General features: G+C 43.1%; 1 protein-coding gene across 1 annotated transcript in view; it reads right to left on the reverse strand.

Annotated features, from left to right (window-relative positions):
* The window catches only part of LOC134909749 (gamma-aminobutyric acid receptor subunit rho-2-like), a 206,631-nt gene that overhangs the window by 176,486 nt on the left and 7,379 nt on the right, over positions 1–22,766 (reverse strand). Inside the window, exon 2 of the mRNA XM_063916972.1 lies at positions 22,122–22,228. Within this exon, the coding sequence (XP_063773042.1) occupies positions 22,122–22,228 (107 nt within the window). The remainder of the gene's footprint in view (positions 1–22,121; positions 22,229–22,766) is intronic.

Below are 22,766 nucleotides of genomic sequence, written 5' to 3' on the forward strand. Positions count from 1 at the left end.
ATCAGGACTGTGCACAACTGGCTCCTTGTTGCTTAGTGCTGCAGGAGCATTTTGTCTAATGATACCGACAGCAAAGAGACCTGTTTCCTATTGAGACTGAGAAGCACCACCCCAGCACCAGTGTTTCAGGTCACTGTTGTCCTCCAATAAAGATGAGTGTGTGGCTGGCTAACATATACTCTGAAACAGGATCCGGTCATGTGACCGGCGTCGGGATCCCGTCGGTCACCATGGCGATGCCAGGTACCCGAGCGTTCACAAACCAGACACTCAGCATGCCAACTTACAGGGACTATTCAGACTCATGAGTGTCCACGACACCCATAGAGTGGGAATAGAACCAGTGCGTGGCGAGCGCACCGAGCCCGCAAGGGGCTCCGTTGTGCTCGGCCCTCCCCACCGGCATTCTGCTGTCGGGATTCCGGGGTTGGTATGCTGACCGCTGAGATCCCCAGCGCCGGTCTCCCCTACCCAACCCTCTGAAACATCATCTTTGAATAAATAGAAAGCAATTTTATTAAACTTTATGGGGTAGGTGGAATTGGGAAGTCATTTGGGGAAGCAGTGTAGTATTATATAACCTGTTTCTCTGTTACTCTCAATACAGTGGGCCTGACTCCGAGACTGGCACAGTGTTGTACACTGTGGAGTGATTTTTGACACTGCTCGTGTGCCATCACTGTCTTGCGCCGGCAGTCACAGAGTGGTTATTTTGCAAACTATGTACTATTTGTAGCTGGTAATGGAGGGAGTGGAGACCAAGGCATTGGAGAAGGGCTGCCGCTGTCCGTGCTGCCTCATCCCTTCCGCCTGACGTGTTGCCCTGATCTCCGCCACTGGCTGGGTTCCCGGCACCTGTACAATGGAACTGACAGGCACAGGTACCTGTGCATGTGCACAAGTGATGGCTTGACTCCGCATGCGCAATCCCCCAGCTTCTATGGACTGCATCGGCAGCAGCCCATAGAAGCCAGGCAGGGGTGACAATGAACAAGGAGTGGCTTCCTACAGGAAGCCAGCTCTCTGCTTATTGCAACCCGGTCTGGCTGTCCCAGAGGGAGGAAACACCTCCCAATGGGACTGCTTGTCCTGCGGGTGACTGGCAGGTAGGTCTTCCAATAGGAAGTTACTGCCAGTCACAGTGAAGCCAGTGCAGTGTCATGGACTGCATCTGGCTCACTCGCAATGGCAGATTTTACTGGGGGGCTGCAGTCCTGCAGCCCATAGATAAAATCTGTCACTGTACTGGAAACTGAAAAGCAGGAATGTCTCAACCATTTCAGAGTTGTGTCACAGCTTGCGACTGCAATCCCATATACAGTTACAATGGCTCCGGTGTCTTACTTCCAGCGCCCATGCTGCACCACCACAGGGGTACTGAGCAGGTTGATTATCGACTGATGTGCGTCCCATGTCTGCGTCTCCATACACAAGTGCTGGATCTCAGATGCCTCCAGTAGGCGTCTCAATACAACTTCCGGCAGCTGCGACATTTGCATATTTTTGCACAGCTGCTGTTGCGTTCACCACTTGTCCTTATAGCAACATTTGGGAATAAGCCTTACAGTGCCACTGTAGTCTCCCCCATCCATCCCATCACTCTGTTGTCAAAAGAGCAAACCAAGGGCCTCTTAAAAGCAGAGTGGGGAAGTGCAGGACATCAGAGGGGGTGGGGGGTACCTGCCTCGCTGCGTCCTTCACACACCTTGGTGCAGTAATGGCCACACCGTCTGCACCACTTGTAGTCTGCCAATGGTTTTCTGTTGAATGACATAATTGTGAGAGTCTACTATCAAATATTGTTCTTCAGAAAAAGTTATAATTGAAGGTGAAATCTTAGCCATGGTTGCTTTAATTAACCCCTCTGCAACCAGGAGTTAATTCCAAATTTGTCCATACAATTTGTTGTGATTTCACATTGCAATAAAAAAACATTTTACTCTAAAAAATAGCAGTGATAAGTTATGCCCCTTTTCCACTGACCTGAAAATCCAGAGTTACCGCACAGCGACTCAAGTTTTAGATCAGTGGACAAGGGTCCACGCATGTCCAGTCATCCGGGAATCTTTCCCAGGTACCTAGTAGGGCATAAACGTGTAACCCGGTACCCGTTTACAGGATGGGGAGAGTCAACAAGGAAAGTTAATGGAATTAATATTTGGTACTAAAACAATTAGGTGATTCCGATATGATTAGATTATTAAATCAGACATAGGTTAGTAATGGGCCCTACACATTGAGCGATCCGCCGCCGAGCTGTCCGTCGGCAGATATGGGCGACGGGCAACCCGGCAGCGGGGGGAAGTGACGGGGGGAGTGAAGTTTCTTCACTTCCCCCGTCACCTGGCTCCATAGAAGTGCAGGCAAATATGGACGAGATCGTCCATATTGGCCTGCATACACAGGCGACTAGGCACCAGCGATGAACGAGCGCGGGCCGCGTATCGTTCACCGCTGGTGCCTCCACACTGAAAGATATGAACGGTATCTCGTTCATTAATGAACGAGATCATTCATATCTTTCAGTCAGATCACTCAGTGTGTAGGGCCTATTAAACAAAGGCATCTCATGCAATTAGTTCCAATAGTAGTATAAAATGGAGATAATAAACTTTGTTATAGTTGGGAAGCTCCTGCCACAGCTGTTCCATAGACATAAGGCCAGTACTGACGGGAGAGATGTGTGCTGAGCGATCTTTACACAGACCGCTCAGCACACATCTCTCCCCCCGCTCAGCACAGTGCAATGTGCTGAGCGAGAGGAGGGGGGGGAAGGGGGGCCGCTCACTTCACACAGCGGTGAAATGAGCGACCCGCTAGATTGAGCTTGCATGCAGGCTCAATCTAGCACTGGCCATAGCGATGTTCGGGGCAGCGCATCGCTATCACTGGGGGGCATACACACGGCAGATCCCTGCTTAAAATCTAAGCAATCTAGTCAGATTGCTTAGATTTTAAACGCGGATCTCTCCGTGTGTACCCCCCTTTACATTTCGAGCCCTTAACAATTCAGTTACTAGGCACTGCCTGTAGCTTGTAATGTAAAACAGTCCATATTGGTCATTGTAAATGAGTTAGTATTTCTGAATCTCTTCGGTCTAATATGCATACTAATAATACACACTTGTGTGTGGTAGTTTAGGTCTCTGTAGCATTTCAAAAAGTGAAAGTAATATACATTTGTTAAAAAGATGACAAAAGTGAACGTCTTCCATTGGACGGATAACTATTTATATGCACCTGCTTCATATGAACATAATCTTAAAGCATACTGTACTGCAAAGTAGTACATTTATTACCACTGTAAAAAGAATATATGTAATTAATTTTGCCATCTGCCCAACTGCAGCTTACAGTCTACAGTTCCAAACTTACACACACACACACACACACACGTGTGCAAGTATGTTTTTGTAGTCGCGGGGAAAACCCAGGCAAGCATGAGAACATGCAAACTCCGCACAGATGAACCATAATTGGAAATTGAACTCCTAACATCAGTGCTATGAGGCAGTAACACTAACCACTACTCCATCTGTGCTGCCAGACAAAGAGCTGTGATAGTTAAATGACACGGTCGTGCAAAAATACTAACTGCAGACTATTATTGGCTATTAGGTAAATGAAGGCACAATGTGATTTAGTTATAAGATTGCAGTGTGGAAATTCCCACAGAGCAATGTTCCCTGTGTCTTTATAGCAGGAAGGGGTTAAACAGCTGTTGATCACTCACACAAAGATGCCCTGCTGGTTTTGTCCAAATAATCCTTATGATCATTAGGAAGCTCTAGTTAATCCCGATGGCCTGCATAGACACCCACACATGCTGTGCTGTCCCAGATGTTTATTACACACGTGCACCATCAAAGTCATCTGAACAGATCTTGATACAGATCTATGTTTGCTGCCGACAGAAGTAACCAACACTTACTGTAGGCATTGGTGAAAATGTATTCTCATAGATTTCTCATGAATTGCCGGCATGAATTAAATAGATTATTTTCTGATGGTTTTCAGTACACAAGTAAACCTGACTTTTAACCAGTGAGTAGAGGATAGTAGATCCAAATATAGGCCCCTATTCAGTATGGATTGCAAAAGTACAAAAATCGTAATCGAGTGACTTTTGTACTTCTGCACATGTGCTGCATTCGCACAACGCATGCGTGAGCTAGCAAAGTGCGATCGCATCCCAGAGGGATGCACTCACACTTTGAGTGACGGCGACTGACGGCGACGGACCATTGCAGTGAAGTGGCCCATCCAACACAGGCGTAGCTGGACCATTTTCGGGGTAGCTGCATGACATCACACGCAGCCACTCCAATGAAAAAGATGCTATGCTGCGTATGCAGGGTATATTTCATATTTTCAGGTGAGCGGTGCAAACACAATTAGCCTGCGATAGTAACGCTTGCCGGGACTTTGCGTGCAGGGCGACCTTGCCCAGCATGCGATCACAGGCAGTTGCAGATTCTAGCAGAATCTGCAACTCATGCTTAATAGGGTCCATAGTTTTTCTTTCATAATTTTGGGGCAAATTCAGAAAGGATTGCAAAAATTACAAATGAGCAAAAATTGCGAGCAAAAGCAAAATTGAGAAAGCACGCCCAAATGGAAAAACTGCACCACTAATTTAATTTAACATAAAGAAGGTGGCCTTGTGAAATGTGCAAATATTGCTAAAACCATCCTAATAATCGCAATTTTTGCATACATGTTTCTGATGTTGCATTTTTTGCTAACAACAGTGTTTTTCCCTTAAAAATTGCACAACCTACTTTACCACTAGCGCACACAGGGGGGGTTTCTGAGTACCTAGAAACCCCCCTGCCGCCGATCCATCACCACAGATGACCGATTCTCTTTTTTTCTTTTTTTTTGGAGGGGAGACGGAGGAGCTAGGTATGTGATGTGGCAGCTGCCTCATCACATACACAGAGATACGGCTGGGCAGGCTGCTTATATTGCTAGGGGGAGCTGCAGCATAAGCGCGTGAACCACTCTCTCCTCCGTGCGTCTCTCCGCCTGCAGGTAATGACTCTGAGAAACCTACAGCTTTCATCAAGCTGCGCCTTGCGGGGTGGGGGGAGAGGGGTGTTGGAGGTTTTAGGCAGCGGAACTCTGTGGGGACGTTATTGTGTAGAAGTGCTGGAACCTGCTGTATTTTGTTCCTCTGAAGTCCCCAAAAAGAGAGAAAACTAGCTGGAATGACTGCACTATATGCCCCACTAGATATATAGCTATATAGATATCTATCTATCTATCTATCTATCTATATATATATATATATATATATATATATATATAGTCTCTGTAGTAGCCAGCACTCAGTCCTGGCAACGGTATGTGCCCTGGTGCCTTCCTTACCACTTACAGAAGTGGAATATGCAGACAGAAGGTATTTGGCGGCACTCATAGGACTTAATAATTTCAAAGTAACGTAGAGACAGTGAGTACCTACAGATGCTTATGCAGGTACTCGTTGCCTCTACGTTACTTTGAAATTATTAAGTCCTATGAGTGCCGCCAAATACCTTCTGCATATATATATATATATATATATATATATATATATATATATATATATATACTGCTCAAAAAAAATAAAGGGAACACTAAAATAACACATCCTAGATCTGAATGAATGAAATATTCTTATGAAATACTTTGTTCTTTACATAGTTGAATGTGCTGACAACAAAATCACACAAAAATTATCAATGGAAATCAAATTTATTACCCATGGAGGTCTGGATTTGGAGTAACCCTCAAAATTAAAGTGGAAATACACACTACAGGCTGATCCAACTTTGATGTAATGTCCTTAAAACAAGTCAAAATGAGGCTTAGTAGTGTCTGTGGCCTCCACGTGCCTGTATGACCTCCCTACAACCCACACAAGTGGCTCAGGTAGTGCAGCTCATCCAGGATGGCACATCAATGCGAGCTGTGGCAAGAGGGTTTGCTGTGTCTGTCAGCGTAGTGTCCAGAGCATGGAGACGCTACCAGGAGACAGGCCAGTACATCAGGCGACGTGGAGGAGGCCGTAGGAGGGCAACAACCCAGCAGCAGGACCGCTACCTCCGCCTTTGTGCAAGGAGGAACAGGAGGAGCACTGCCAGAGCCCTGAAAAATGACCTCCAGCAAGCCACAAATGTGCATGTGTCTACTCAAACGATCAGAAACAGACTCCATGAGGGTGGTATGAGGGCCCGACATCCACAGGTGGGGGTTGTGCTTACAGCCCAACACCATGCAGGACGTTTGGCATTTGCCAGAGAACACCAAGATTGGCAAATTCGCCACTGGCACCCATGTGCTCTTCACAGATGAAAGCAGGTTCTCACTGAGCACATGTGACAGACATGACAGAGTCTGGAGACGCCAAAGAGAACGTTCTGCTGCCTGCAACATCCTCCAGCATGACCGGTTAGGCAGTGGGTCAGTAATGGTGTGGGGTGGCATTTCTTTGGGGGGCCACACAGCCCTCCATGTGCTCGCCAGAGGTAGCCTGACTGCCATTAGGTACCGAGATGAGATCCTCAGACCGCTTGTGAGACCATATGCTGGTGCGGTTGGCCCTGGGTTCCTCCTAATGCAAGACAATGCTAGACCTCATGTGGTTGGAGTGTGTCAGCAGTTCCTGCAAGATGAAGGCATTAATGCTATGGACTGGCCCGCCCGTTCCCCAGACCTGAATCCAATTGAGCACATCTGGGACATCATGTCTTGCTCCATCCACCAATGCCACGTTGCACCACAGACTGTCCAGGAGTTGGCGGATGCTTTAGTCCAGGTCTGGAAGGCGATCGCTCAGGAGACCATACGCCACCTCATCAGGAGCAAGCCCACGCATTGTAGGGAGGTCATACAGGCACGTGGAGGCCACACACACTACTGAGCCTCATTTTGACTTGTTTTAAGGACATTACATCAAAGTTGGATCAGCCTGTAGTGTGTTTTTCCGCTTTAATTTTGAGGGTGACTCCAAATCCAGACCTCCATGGGTTAATAAATTTGATTTCCATTGATAATTTTTGTGTGATCTTGTTGTCAGCCCATTCCACTATGTAAAGAACAAAGTATTTAATAAGAATATTTCATTCATTCAGATCTAGGATGTGTTATTTTAGTGTTCCCTTAATTTTTTTTAAAGTATATATATATATATATATATATATATATATGTCAAAGAATGGAGAGCGCACTCTTGTGACACCCCCTGACGAAGTCCCCATAGGACGAAACGCGCTGGGCGTGGCTGACTGATGTGGACGCTGTGACGTCATCCTCCGGAAGCAGAGCTGGTGTGGAGACAAGCCAGGATTTGAATACCTGGATGGCTAAATCACGGTGGAAACACCATTACAGATTAATTTTAACCTCAATGTATGTGAGCAGATGGCGTGGAGAAAATTTGAAGCTGTACTCCTTTCGGACTTAACTCTGGATAACAGCAGATCTCGTTGCGCTATACTGAACTTTGTGGACTATATATATATATATATATAATACAGGATTATCCACCTAGTGGAACAGATAGCACTCTCCAGACTTTACTTCAATAAATCAGCAAAGAAAGTATTTAATGTAAAGGTAATCTCACAGTTCCAATGTAATATCCATTTCCGACGTTTCGGTCCACACCAGGACCTTTGTCAAGGAGTTACAACGTGGTCAAAGCAGTCATCATCACAGCGTGGTCAGCCTATTAGGTAACTGTTATTATATATATATAAAAAAATATATAAACCCGCACAGATTCACACATCCAGGTTTCTTTATCAAGTATATCCAGGGGGCACCATACCAATTAACTATGGTAGTAGAGTGCCGGTCCAGTGAGACGTTTTATTAACCTATATATATATATATATATATATATATATATATATATATATATATACACAAACGCTCGGCTCCGGCACTCCAGTGATCAGTAACCTGCTAAGGTGCCTTCCCTGTGGGTCCAGCCCACATAGACATGCAAACAAGATTAGGGCGGCACTCAAAGACTTAGTAAGATAGTGAAGCAGGCATCCGAGCAGGGATGCTGTTTTTAATAGTGTTACGTTTCGGGGACGTATCCCCTTCCTCAGACAATGATACAGTGCATCAAACAGATATATATACAAGACATAATTGGTTCTACTTACCCCCCTTCCCCCGCTCACAGCAGCGTGCATCGCGGTGCTCCAGACTTTCCCCGTCCGGCACTTCCGGTCTCTGCGTCACCACAGTCCAGGAAGTGACGCACATGGGCCGGTCGGTTACCATGACGACGCGCCGTGAGCTGTCAAAACAAGTTACAATAAACAATAAGACATAAATACATTTAAAACATCTAAAAACTAGATCCGTATACTGCATGCTTTTTTGAAAACTACAGTGTGATAAAACCAAAACCTGACATACATATAAAACGCTGGTATGAGCTCGAGTATGCCAAACACGTGAACAAAATGACAAAAAAGTGACAAAAAACATACATTATAGTATGATTATACTACTATAGTGCATGCACTGGACAATATGGGACTTCAACCTGCACTGTGAGTTGGCTTTACATAGAATTTATTTATGTATATCACTTTAATCGTATACTAAATGTTAAATGGACTTTCACACAATTGCCACTTATGACATGCCCTACTGAGCACCACCGTATTACACTGGGAAATCATTGTGTGCAAGCGCACAAGTATAGCAACACTGCCAGTGTCTGCTATTGAGCCTAATGGTCTAATGTTGTCTCTAACCATATGGATCTTTGATTGCCACCCTCAGAGTACACTTATAAAAAGTTAATGAGTCCTAATGAATCATTAAGACCTCTTGGTGCCAAGCAATCTAGTTTAAAAATCCATTTGGATTCTAGTTGAAGCAGTTTCTTACCTCCATCACCTCCCAGTAAAGAGGCTGGGACATGGTCTATTGCCTTATATCTAAGACTAGCCAGATTGTGTCGCTGAAGGGTGACCACTGGAGGGCGGCATTTCTCCCAGTTGTAAGTCCCTCATGGCCAAATCTGAGTTGTTTCTACAAACCCTAATAAACTGTGAATATGGCAGGCTACGTATAATAGACTTAGGATGGAAACTGTCTGCGTGGAGAATTGTATTCCTGTCAGTGGGTTTTTTATATAGCGAGGTGAATATCTTGCCATCCCTTAGTTGGATCAAAACATCAAGGTAGCAAACCTCCGTTTTACTGGCAGTAAGAGTAAGTTTAATGGGGCTACTAGACTGATTCTGTTTGTCAATAATCTCAATCAACATGGATAGATCTTTATTCCAAATAATTAGGAGGTCATCTATATACCTGTAATATAAGGACATGGCCCCTGATGTTTCAATATTTTCAAAAAACAGACTATTCTCTTCCTCCCACATGTAGCAATTAGCGAAAGATGGAGCCACCGGTGAGCCCATAGAGCAACCGGTCAGTTGTTTAAAGAAACACCCGTTAAACAAAAGGAAATTGTGATCCAATGTAAATGCTAATAATTCCATGAAGAAGCCAATGTCAGGGCCCTCATGTAGCTTGTTACCAGTGATGAGACGTGCCACTGCTGCCAAATTTGTAATAGCTTGCGTCCTCTGTTACCTCCTCTAGGGGATTCTGGCACTCCATCGATAATTTTATAACGGATGGAAGAGATGCTGTGGTTGAATTCTTTAAAATGTCGGGCCACAGGCTGGTCCCCTCCTCGACTTTCTAAGGCAGCTCTTATACTCGATCGATGTAATGCTATTCTTTCCTTGAATTGACGAATAGTCTTTCCAATGTATGGGCACTTGATATAATAAATTACATACCGACTCGTACATGTATAAGGTTTCTTGATCTTGAATTCCTTGCCCGACCTTGGATGATGAAAGGTGGCTCCTGTTTCCAAGCTGCTGCATGTAGTACAACCGAGGCATTTGAAATTGCCCGGTTTTCGAGATAAAAAGTGTGTGGTCTGTGGGGATCTAAAATTAGTGATATCGTTATGCACCACTACATCTTTGATGTTACGCCCCCGCCGGAATGAGGGTAGAATAGAGGTGTCTTTGAGTGTACTGAGTTGTTGGTCCTGTGTTACAATTGGCCAAATCTGTTTTGCCTTTCGCATAACTTCAACGTTAGAAGTAGAATATTCTTGTGGCCAAACTATGCAATTGGATTTCTGTTTGAACTGTGTCTTCAACAATAAACTTGGACGATCTTGTGATAATGCTCTTTCTTTAGCTTTTTTTAAAGGTTTTAATTTATACCCTCTAAGAATGAATTTGCGTGTCATGATGTCGATTTGTTTACATGCTTCCAAAGGGTCACTGCAAATGCGCTTAATTCTGATGAACTGCGAATAGGGTAATCCCCACAACCAAATAGTACATGCAGGAGAAAATGTAAACAATGACTAGTACCTAACCAGTATTCAGCCGTGCAAGATGCTGTCAGTAAGAGGAAGGACTGGTTAGGTACTAGTCATTGTTTACATTTTCTCCTGCAGCCGTTTTTGTATTCTGGTCTCCCTGGTGACGGGTTCACTGTTTACGTCATCCACCACGCCCCCCTCTGCCGCCGGGTCGCCGGCGCTGGCCAGCGCCAATGACGTCATCGGGTCCCTGCGGGCGCCGTGGCTGGACTGTTCACGAGGTGTTTAGGTAAGTTATAAATTTCTTTTGTATTGTACTATTTGGTTGTCTTGATAAAAGGGTTATACCCTGAAACGTTGGCATTTAACCACGTAGTCTGATTGGTTTTTTCAAGTCTCCGAGTGCCAGCCGTTTTTTCTTGCTATTTACTGACACCAGCTGGCAGGGCACCGGAGCAGCTTTTGATTTCAAGCACTGAGTGCCGAACACCACCACTATATATTTGTATCCAGTTTGGATTAAGTTCCAACCAGGACAGTTCGGGCACCTGTTGAATCGCAGTATCACTTAAAGACTGCTGCGTACACTTTTTAACAGTTCACTGGCTGGAGAAGCATGACCACTGCTGATGCAGTACCAGGATTTTGCAGTGTAACACTTCCAGTAGGAGAAGGATTATGTCTGACGGATTCTGAAGCAGACGCGATTTTATTCACTGATAAACTAGAGGATGCTTGTGGAGCAGAAACAGCAGAACAAGTATTTACAACCCTAAATCGTTTAAAGAAAAGGGAAATTGATTATTATTTTCACGGAGTAACGCTATCGGACTATTACCGAGACAAAAAAATCCCTCGTGGATTCAGGATCCGGAACATTCCGACTATCGGTCGACACAACCCAGAATTTTGCCGGCGTTGGGCTGCTGTGTTGAACAAATGTTCATACGATTTAATCCTCTTAGTAATAGAGGAATCGCGTAGGGAACTGGGCATTTCTAAAGAACGAACAACAGCTTATGAGCAGAGCCACATTGATATCATTCAAGCCGAGACGTCACTGGATTTGTTCAATAAATTATCAGTGGACATTGAAAAATATCGCCAGGAGCTGATTCAGTTTAAAAAAACAAAACGCAACATTGTGGACAGAGACTACCTGGAACAGAAAGTTTATACCTGGGCCTATAGTCGATATCCAGATACCAACAGGAAACCTAAATACAGACGTCAAAGAAAATTTAATCAGGAAACTGATAATTCCAGCGCTCAATCGTCCAGTGAGGCAGAATGTGTAGAGGCTACAACGTCAAAAAACTTAAAGAAACCCCCAGCGGGGGTCACCACTCGGGCAGCTCGACAACCCAAAAAAGGCCCTACACCCGCAGAGGTGGACAATGGGCAAGGCAAATCAAGCAAAGCCAAAAACAAGAAAACATAGTTTTCAACTTATCTACCCGGACTTTAACATCAGACGAGCTAGCCGTACTTAATAAAGGCCTGTCATATGTCCCAACCAAGAAACCGGATGCATTCACCAACAAAGTAGATCTATATAAATTTGGTCGAAGGGTAAGACTGAAGGAATACTTTGGAGAGGATGCATCCACTATGGCGCAAGACATTCCTTTACACAAACCTTCACAGTTCGATCCGGTTTCCACCAATTTAAACATCAGATGTTTTATCAACCATATCAATGGTATCTATGATGATCTTCAGCCACATCATAACCCCAAAGATAATAACTTATCTGTTGCTGAACGCACAGCGTTAAATAACCTGGCCAAGTACACTGATATTGTCATCCGCCCAGCTGACAAGGGCGGAGGCATAGTGATACAAGATTTACAGGCGTACAAATCTGAAATTCACAGACAACTCTCGGATACAGCTACTTATCACCTGTTGCCCTCAGACCCAACGACGATCTACAAAAGAGAAATTGATGAAATTCTGGATGAAGCTGTCAAAGAAAGCATCATTAATTCTAAGACCAAGGATCTTCTCACAGTAGAATGGCCGGTAATTCCGGTATTATACACCATCCCAAAACTTCATAAGAACTCCACGTGCCCTCCCGGCCGGCCAATCATCGCAGCCCGTGATTCCCTTTTCTATAACATTTCAAAATTTTTGGATTTCCATCTACAACCGATTGTACAGGATCAAGCAATGTGTCTCAGAGACACTACTGCATTTTTGATAGAAATTGAGAAATTATCTCCACTTCCAGAAAAATACCTGATGTGCACAATTGACGTAATTAGCTTATATACCAGTATCCCCCATCATAGAGGTATAGAGGCGGTCAGGCGTTGCATTACGGGTTCCCATAAATACTCTGGTCCTGATTCTGAATTCTTCATTCAGCTCTTAGAGTTGACCCTGACACACAATTACTTTTTGTTTGATGGGAAGATGTATAGGCAAGGCTCGGGCTGCGCGATGGGATCTTGCGTAGCACCGAGCTTTGCCAACCTCTTCATGCGGGAGGTTGAAAACGATTTGTTCTTATTCAACCCCAAAGTATCTGACAACATCAAGGCATACTACAGATACATCGATGACATCTTCGTGTTGTGGTCAGGCACTGAAGACAACTTCCTGCAAGCAATGCAAGAGATCAATAATTTAGATCCTTCAATCAAGTTTACATTTTCCTCAAGTTTCAATGAGATTCACTTTTTAGATGTATCTGTCAGACAAGATGCTTCCCATCAATTACACACCTCCCTGTTCGTAAAGGACACTGACAGAAACACTACTCTACATGCGAATAGCCATCACCCTCCAGCCCTGAAATGGGGATTACCCTATTCGCAGTTCATCAGAATTAAGCGCATTTGCAGTGACCCTTTGGAAGCATGTAAACAAATCGACATCATGACACGCAAATTCATTCTTAGAGGGTATAAATTAAAACCTTTAAAAAAAGCTAAAGAAAGAGCATTATCACAAGATCGTCCAAGTTTATTGTTGAAGACACAGTTCAAACAGAAATCCAATTGCATAGTTTGGCCACAAGAATATTCTACTTCTAACGTTGAAGTTATGCGAAAGGCAAAACAGATTTGGCCAATTGTAACACAGGACCAACAACTCAGTACACTCAAAGACACCTCTATTCTACCCTCATTCCGGCGGGGGCGTAACATCAAAGATGCAGTGGTGCATAACGATATCACTAATTTTAGATCCCCACAGACCACACACTTTTTATCTCGAAAACCGGGCAATTTCAAATGCCTCGGTTGTACTACATGCAGCAGCTTGGAAACAGGAGCCACCTTTCATCATCCAAGGTCGGGCAAGGAGGAATTCAAGATCAAGAAACCTTATACATGTACGAGTCGGTATGTAATTTATTATATCAAGTGCTCATGTGGCTTATTATACATTGGAAAGACTATTCGTCAATTCAAGGAAAGAATAGCATTACATCGATCGAGTATAAGAGCTGCCTTAGAAAGTCGAGGAGGGGACCAGCCTGTGGCCCGACATTTTAAAGAATTCAACCACAGCATCTCTTCCATCCGTTATAAAATTATCGATGGAGTGCCAGAATCCCCTAGAGGAGGTAACAGAGGACGCAAGCTATTACAGAAAGAGGCCAATTGGATCCACACGCTGCAGACTGTGAAACCTCTTGGACTCAATGATGTTCTTTCTTACACTTGTTTTCTCTGATATCACACTAATCTCATTTGTTTAATCACTATGCGATAACATCTTTTTTAGTCTGTTAATACACAGTTTAGTCTTAAGCATATACATGATTTAGAGTAATTGATGTGGTAACAGCACAGCCAATTACCACGTGTTTTATTTGTGATTGATTAACCACAGTTAAATTGATCATTCATGCCATTGCAGACATATATGATTGGTTTAGAATTATGCTTAATGGCTGGCTGGACTTGAGCTATTTGTCCTTCCTCTTACTGACAGCATCTTGCACGGCTGAATACTGGTTAGGTACTAGTCATTGTTTACATTTTCTCCTGCAGCCGTTTTTGTATTCTGGTCTCCCTGGTGACGGGTTCACTGTTTACGTCATCCACCACGCCCCCCCCTGACGCCGGGTCGCCGGCGCTGGCCAGCGCCAATGACGTCATCGGGTCCCTGCGGGCGCCGTGGCTGGACTGTTCACGAGGTGTTTAGGTAAGTTATAAATTTCTTTTGTATTGTACTATTTGGTTGTCTTGATAAAAGGGTTATACCCTGAAACGTTGGCATTTAACCACGTAGTCTGATTGGTTTTTTCAAGTCTCCGAGTGCCAGCCGTTTTTTCTTGCTATTTACTGACACCAGCTGGCAGGGCACCGGAGCAGCTTTTGATTTCAAGCACTGAGTGCCGAACACCACCACTATATATATATATATATATATATATATATATATATATATATATACTTACCGCATATTACATTACTATTTGACAGGTCACATAGTGCATAATATCTCAGTCTCCGCCACCCATGCTTGCCCCCACCCCCTTTGGAAACCCCCCTTCACAAATCCTGCACTTGCCCCTGTTTCCTGCATCCAAATTAAAGAAACTACTCAACAATTGTAAATCAATTCAATCATCACTTAATTGGTCAAATGATCTTGTGGTAATTTAGCAATTATTTTCTTAAAGACACCATAGTGTTTGTCTTCAAACATTGATTAATGCCCATAACTGTGATCAAATATATTCAACTAGAGAGAATGTGAATTCTAGCCTCTAAACCCTACACAACAGCAATTATTGGTATATGTTTTAACAAACACACTTTTTTTGGAGTCAAAATATTTTAATCCGGAAACAGTAACATTTTTATAAGAAAAAAAAAGTGTTTGTTTGATTGTGAAGTGGTCATTACATATTATTGTTTCTTTGCTTTTATTTACATATCTTACTTTAAGGAATTATGTGTAAATATTTGTTTCAATAAGTATACAAATAGAGCAGAATTTGCAAAACTTGAAAATAAAAAGATGGGTGTTGCTGTTCTTCAACATATGTTTATGTGTGTAGCGCACAAATAAAATGTAAAAAATTAAAAAAAGTATGTGGGTATGTTTTGTTTAACAAAAAAATGTTGGTTGATTAAAAAAAAATACAAAAATGTTAGGAAGCTAAATGTCATCCAGCAGATACTACTAAGAAAAATGCTTGTAAAGGTCATTTTACATTTGCTTCTATCAAATAGTGTGGTTGTCAAACCTTGATTGTTATAGGCCCTACACACTCGCCGACATCAGCCAAAGATATGAACGTTCTCGTTCATAAATGAACGAGATACCGTTCATATCTTTGAGTGTGGAGGCTCCAGCAATGAACGATGTGCGGCCCCGTGCTCGTTCATCGCTGGTCCCCCGTCGGCTGTACATGCAGGCCAATATGGACGATCTCGTCCATATTTGCCTGCACTTCAATGCAGCCGGGTGACGGGGGGAGTGAAGAAACTTCACTCCCGCCGTCACTGCCCCTCCGCCGCTGGGTCGCCCGTCGGCCGTATCTGCCGTCGGGCAGCTCGGCGGCGGATCAGCCAATGTGTAGGGCCCTTTAGTAAGTGCAAACACAAATCGGTTAGTAACATATATTTTCACAATCAACATGTGTTACAGAGTTAAACAATACCTTACATGTTTCTAAGTTCCAATACAGCTGAATGAAGTGATTTGTGGTCTGAGGTGTGAGCTTCTTCAGCTGGGTGTAATGTAGCAATGATTGCAGTATACATGCAGTCTACAACTGAGGTCAGCTTGTGCAATTTTTAAGGTAGACCTGTAGTCACTCAGAAACTGCACTGCACATCAGAAATGTGCGATCTGTTGTAAAAATTGCGAATGCACCGCCCACTGACCATCAGCATACGCCCACAACACGCCCCGCAACACGTCCCTGATCGTAGTTTTTGCGAGTCCAGCCCTTTAGTACGCCACCTACATGGCTACTTTTCGTAGTGCATCCACAGTTTTTGCTAAGTCTCAGAAATTATTTTTTTCTCAGTTTTTGCTATTTAAGTTGCAGAATTTGCGTTTTTATGCTTTTTTTGCTGATTTGCGATCCTTGCTGAATTAGGCCCTTGACCAACCATCATATTAAAGTTTAGGTATCATAAAGGGTGACTCACAGAATATTTGTGGTAAAAAGCAATTGCACTAAAACCCCAACAGAATAAACTAGTACTGACCAAACAACAGAAACATATTTCACTGAACTAAACATATACAAGCCAATACTAATATATTTATGGTTACATGACACAACAAATCATTCCCCATAACCACCTGATTGCCAGTGACGTGTGGTGAGGTCAGAGGCTGGGGAGGCACAAATGGTGGAGGATCTTAGCGCCAGGAGCCTGTCTCACCCACTGCACAATTTAACTCTTATGTCCCTGCACTACATCCATGCAAACACAGGGAGAACATACATAAAATAATAGCCAGGTCACAGCCATCACCCTAGTGTTGTGAGTAAACTGGTGCGGTAGGATTCCCCCCATTGCCCCCTCACCTATAGAAACACAGTTGGCCTGGTGCAGCAAGTTGCACAGGGCAATACAATCATCAGTGATATTGTCAGCAGCACCTGGGGAGGGAAAGAACTCAATACAGATTCAGTGTAATGTAATGTGAATAAGGGGCTCCACTGTGAGGAGTAACGTATATAAGGTAAAGTGGTACTACTGTGTGATGGTACGTGAATAAGGGACACTATTGCATGATAAAATGTGAATAAAGTTGCACTACTGTGTGGCATAATTTGAATTGGGGGCACTATTTTGTGGCAACGCCCCTTTTCAGCATGAACACGCCCCTTTTTGAGCTGTGTGACGAATGTGCGCACTGTTCCTATTTAAAATATAGGGGGTAGGAGCACCAAAATGAGGACTGCTATGGATGAGGGGTGATGGTGCTGAGATAGAGGTGCAAGGTCAGAGGCGGATCTAGTGGCAGAGCTAGGGGGCACCAGCCAAAATCTTGCCTAGGGCATCATATTGGTTAGGGCCCATAGAAAATGTAAGCAGCATGACTTCATCGAGGTAGGGCACATCACTATCTTACCTCATCCCACATGTTACTTAAGAAAGGCACTAGGTGTCTCTCTAGAGAACGAAGTATACAAAAATGTTAGACTCATGTGTGCATCACTCACCCTGCACCTATTATACATGCCTATGCAAGGGAGACCTCTATATCCTGATTCAATTTAGACTATCAGAAATTATAACGGAATGGCATCAGGCCGCTCTACCTTCCCTTAGCCATACTCTTCCAGTTGATAAAAATACATGCTAAAAAGAAATAATGAACCATTTCATGTTATTTTTAACCTACAGGGTTAAAATGGTAATTGTAGTAAATATGTACAATAAACCTAATCATTAAATATAATAATAGATACAATCATTAAATATAAATGCAGTTTATTTACAGTATTTCCTTGACGTTGTAATTGTGATTTCCTTGTGCTGGCACAAACCCTAAACTTTCCTGCCAGCTTTTGTTCTTTGACTGCTAGACTTCATCAGTGTGTATACAACATAATGCGATTAACTGAAGGGCATGGAAAAAAGCCAAGTTCAAGACACTTACACTATAATGACATTCTGCTATTATAAGCAGCAACAAAAGTTCTTACAATTCTAGTTATTGGCACAATCAGACACACTACAAGAATGAAGGAGGTGAAAGGAAAACGTTTTCTGCCACGATCAGACTCCATATCAGTCACTTCATAGTTCCAGCAAAACCACATTTCTGATATATGGATAGAAACAGAAATTCAGACTAAAGTCAATGAAGCACAAAAGTACAGTACTTTCCTAATTCACTTTGGTCAGTATTTGTCAATTCCTGAATAACAATAAAGCTCGAAAAAAGTTATATTAGAGATATCCAGCCATTTAAAAACGTGTAAACCGTTTTGAGCTACAGTGGTATAGAGTCAAGATAATGGCTTTGATAACAACAGGACAGACATTCAAGATGAGCAGTGATCCGGCTGGCCAAGTACGTCCACCACAGGCAGTGCACCAAACCCAAACTTGTTTCCATGACATGACTTTATTACCATACATCTCGACAGGTTTACGGTGCATTTCAGCTGCTGGTGTGCCCTTTAGATGCAGAAATCTGATCACACTACGCACCTAAATGTTTGACCATGTATCCGCCAGCCCCGCCATCTTACAACTGATGTTGGAGCAGTATGAATAATATGAGGCACAGTCTAATGGCCATGAGGGAAAGTAGTTACCTGCTCTGGCCTGGTGGGAAATTAGAATAAAATAAAGAACACAAGTGAGAGGTCTTGTTACCTTACATATTGAACCACCTCGTACATTCAAATGGGATTATCAGTGTCATTTACCTGTATTGGTTACAAAGCACAATAATCTCTAGGAGGAGTACATATGAAATCCTGGAGGTCAGGATGACCGCGGTCACATGACCGACCATGGCATCCCGATACTGAAGATCCCGACATCAGAGGGGGTAAGTATTTCTACCCATCCCCTACCCTAACCCTAACCCTCTCCCTCGGGGGGAAGGGGGGGGGGGGGTGGCTATGGCTAACCCTCTGGGGATGTCAGCTACGGCTAAAGGTGTGTACACACGGTGCGATGCACTGTACAGCCCGACACTGACTATTCAACGTAGCCGGAGCTAGTTGGGATTCCGGCGTCAGTCACATGACCACCGGCATCCCGACAGCCGGGATTCTGAATGCATCCTCTCTATGGCTACATGTATTTTCAAATGAGCATTCTCATGGCCTCTTCTATGGAACCACTTGTAAAACACAATATATTAGCAAGCCCTGAAAAGTATCAGTGTCTTTTCATGAACAAGTAGATCTTACTAACAGCTTTGGGGCTCATTTAAATTTGGATGTACAAGTAATTTTATGACACACATCTTAGATGTAGCAGTACACGTACACTGTATCACTGCGCTTATAGGTGTTACTTTCACAATCTTCCGGAAATGCTTTTTCAAAAGTAGGCAAGCATTATGTAATGTATGATCACACCCCCCTCCAATTTTGCCATGCTAAAATCAAAGGCGAATCAGGTGAATAGCACAATGCATGTCAGGCACCCCTGCAGCCAAGAGATTAGCTACAATATGTGCAGGGAATGCGGCTGCTATGGAGCCTGGAGCTGAGAGGGGCCCACGTTCACTTTCAAAGTTAAATGTGTTATATACATGTTTCACCGTTGGGTGGGACATAGGGGCCCTTACACACTTTTGCCTTGGGGCCTACAAATATCTAGGTATGCCCCTGGACCTGCTAATTGTAATGTGGTATAAAATGAACTGGAGAGCATTATAATGTTACATACAGTAATATTAATTGGGGTACAGCAATGTGGCATAATATGAACTGGGAGTACTATGTCATAATGTGAATTGGGGATAATGTGTTACATAATGTGTACTGGCAGCCCTATAATGTGACATAATGTGAACTCCGGCACTACTGTGGTTCATAAAATAAACTACACTACTATAGGGCAGAACATTGCCCAAGGCACTATTATAGTTCAGGAAATGAACTAGGGCACTATTATGAAGCAGAAAATTAATAACTGCTTCAGAGGTTCTTTTGCATAGGTCGACAGTGTCTATGTCAACAGTCAATAGGTTGACCCAATATGATGGACATGCATTAGGTCAACAGGGTAAAAGGTCGACATGTTAAAGGCAGACAGTGCCTAAGGTCGATAGGTACAAATGCTCGACATGAAAATAGTCGACACGCTTTTTGGGGGTTCCATGTGTTTCCAACTTATGCTTGATTTACTACCCAAGTGGACTACGATTGGGAATAGTAACATACGGCGAGCATAACGGAAGCGGAGTGAGTCACCGTGCCCGAAGCATGGCTAGCGCAGCAAGCCTGCAAGGATGCATGTTTACACTAATTGTGCTTAGATATGGTTAAACATACAAAAACTTTAAAAACCAGTGTCTTGATTTTTTTTTGTGCCGACCATTTTCATGACAACCTTTTGACCCCGACAACCTTACCCGCTGTCTGTCTAACTTTTACCTGTCAACCTAATGCAAGTCAACCAAAGGGGGTTCACCTAATGAATGTCTATCCTAGACAGTGTAGATCTTCTATACCACACCCCATTGTTGCACCTTACATTCAGTTAGAGACTGTTCTGTGCTATTATGCTTAACTGTGTTATTTTTTCCATACTCTTGAAGCTTTTAATTATTTACAGTTTACTATCATGTTAATACCATGGCAACCACAGTCACATAACATGATATATAGATCAAACAGAGAAGGTATGAAATGCTCCCCTTTTCATAATGCTTGTTTACATCATGGTAAAGAAGGGAGGGCTCTGACTTTAAGATCAGGAAACCCTCTCCCCTGGAATGATGTTGGGTACTGAGTCACAAATGTTTTCCAGCCTTGGAATGGCAGCCGTATAAGTCTCACAGAGAGATTTTTCGGCTTGCTCACTGCTAGAAACGGCACTGTGGGAGGGTATCGGGATCCCAGCGGTCAGAAGACTAACAGCAGCATCCCGACGCGCAGGATCCCAGCACCTTCTACAGGTAGGTAAGTAATTGGGGTACCCTCTAAATCTCTCTACCCGCAGCCTAACAACTAACTCTCGCCGTTCACTGCCTAACCCTACACGCAGGCTAACCCTAATCCTTCCCCTTAGTGCCTTACCCTAACCCTCCCTCCCTGCAGCCTAACTCTAAACTCCCCATCACTTGCAGCCTAACCCTAACCCTCCCTGTAGTTCCTGAACCAAACCTCCCCCCCCACCCCACCCCCCCACTCCCCCCCCCCCCCCCACACACACACACACACACACACACACACACACACACACACACACACCACCACCATCCCCAGTGTTGGGATTCTGTCATCGATACTCATGCTGCCAGCATCCCAAACCAGTTTGCTAAGTGGATCCCTACCATCGTTTAACTCTCTTAAAGACATTTCACAATTCATGTGTACTTTTACATTTTATGATTAGTGATATTAGCACAACTTAGATGTTTTTGGAATGAAGGCCAGAATGGGGTCCACCCTATGCAGAAATGTCACAGTGATATAAGGATTATACCCCTGTGTCTGCCTGGGAGTAACCTTTTTGTAGCTAGACAAATAAATAAATGAGATTATCTGTGTATATGTCAACTCACATCCTTAAGCAAGAAATAGTATACAAAACAAACAGACTAGAGTTAGCTACCATTAAAGTGTGTGTACATTTTCAGTTCATAACTCCAGTTTTACTCAGTATAAAGCAAAATAAATTAGCAAAATACAGACACAGATAAATATTAATATATAAAAGTGACACCAATAAAGAAATGTCTGTTGTCTAGCAGATATATTATGGGTTCTCCATACATCAGTGCAGTGATTGGCTTTATTTCTATGTCTTTGTTGTACTCTGAGGCTGAATTCGCTAGAAGCATATAATTATGCGGTTTTTATTTTATTTATATTTCAGATTTTAGACCTCAAGACTCTAATTAGAGCCAAGAGTGTTTGTATTATTAATATCACATTTTTCATGTTTCCACTATTAAATGAATGTGACAAATCTTATTATGATGCACTTATTTACCAACAATATAGGAAATATACAACATATAGATATTAAATATCCTACTGCTCTTTTACAACCGCTTTCATCTATGACATCTTCTCTTGTTATTGTACTGTAAGTAAATGAATAGGACATATAGTAGGGCTTACCTCCAAATGCAGGCCTCATAGTAAAATCATGTTCATCAACTCTAAGAAGCTGGTCATTTTTATTTTTTCGAAGCTTAGTGAGATCGTGGTTCTTTTTATATACGTGGCTGTAAAAAAACAAAACAAAATTATAGCACTCTTTTCCTGGAAGACTGACCCGAATGGCTGCTATAGTAGAGATGCATCTATGCGATTACATACCATATAAATACAGCAGTATAATTATCATACGAGGAGCATAGGAATTCTTCACGTCATGTAACACATGAGATAAAAGTTCAAGGATATGACACCACACTTGCAAAGTGAAATATGCATTTTCCACATTTTTCCTATGGTGTGTATGGCCGATATATGTGACTGTACAGGGTGTAATAAGGCAGTTTTACAGCTATCTAAGGTCACGAATGTGACATGCGTGGCAACTTGTTTCATTTAATGAGATTTCTAAGTGAAAGCCGGTGACCTTGGGCTGAAATTAGCACACGCTACTTTAGTCTCACACAGATTGTGGGACAAGTGACCACAGAAGGTACAGTATGCTACATCATATCCAAGCAACATTGAGCTCCATGTGCTCAGCACTAATTTATGGCACATTGATGGCACCAAGATGCTTCCCGCTTATAACTGCCTAGATTTCTA

This window comes from Pseudophryne corroboree, chromosome 4 (assembly GCF_028390025.1).
Source record: "Pseudophryne corroboree isolate aPseCor3 chromosome 4, aPseCor3.hap2, whole genome shotgun sequence".
NCBI classification, from domain to species: domain Eukaryota; kingdom Metazoa; phylum Chordata; class Amphibia; order Anura; family Myobatrachidae; genus Pseudophryne; species Pseudophryne corroboree.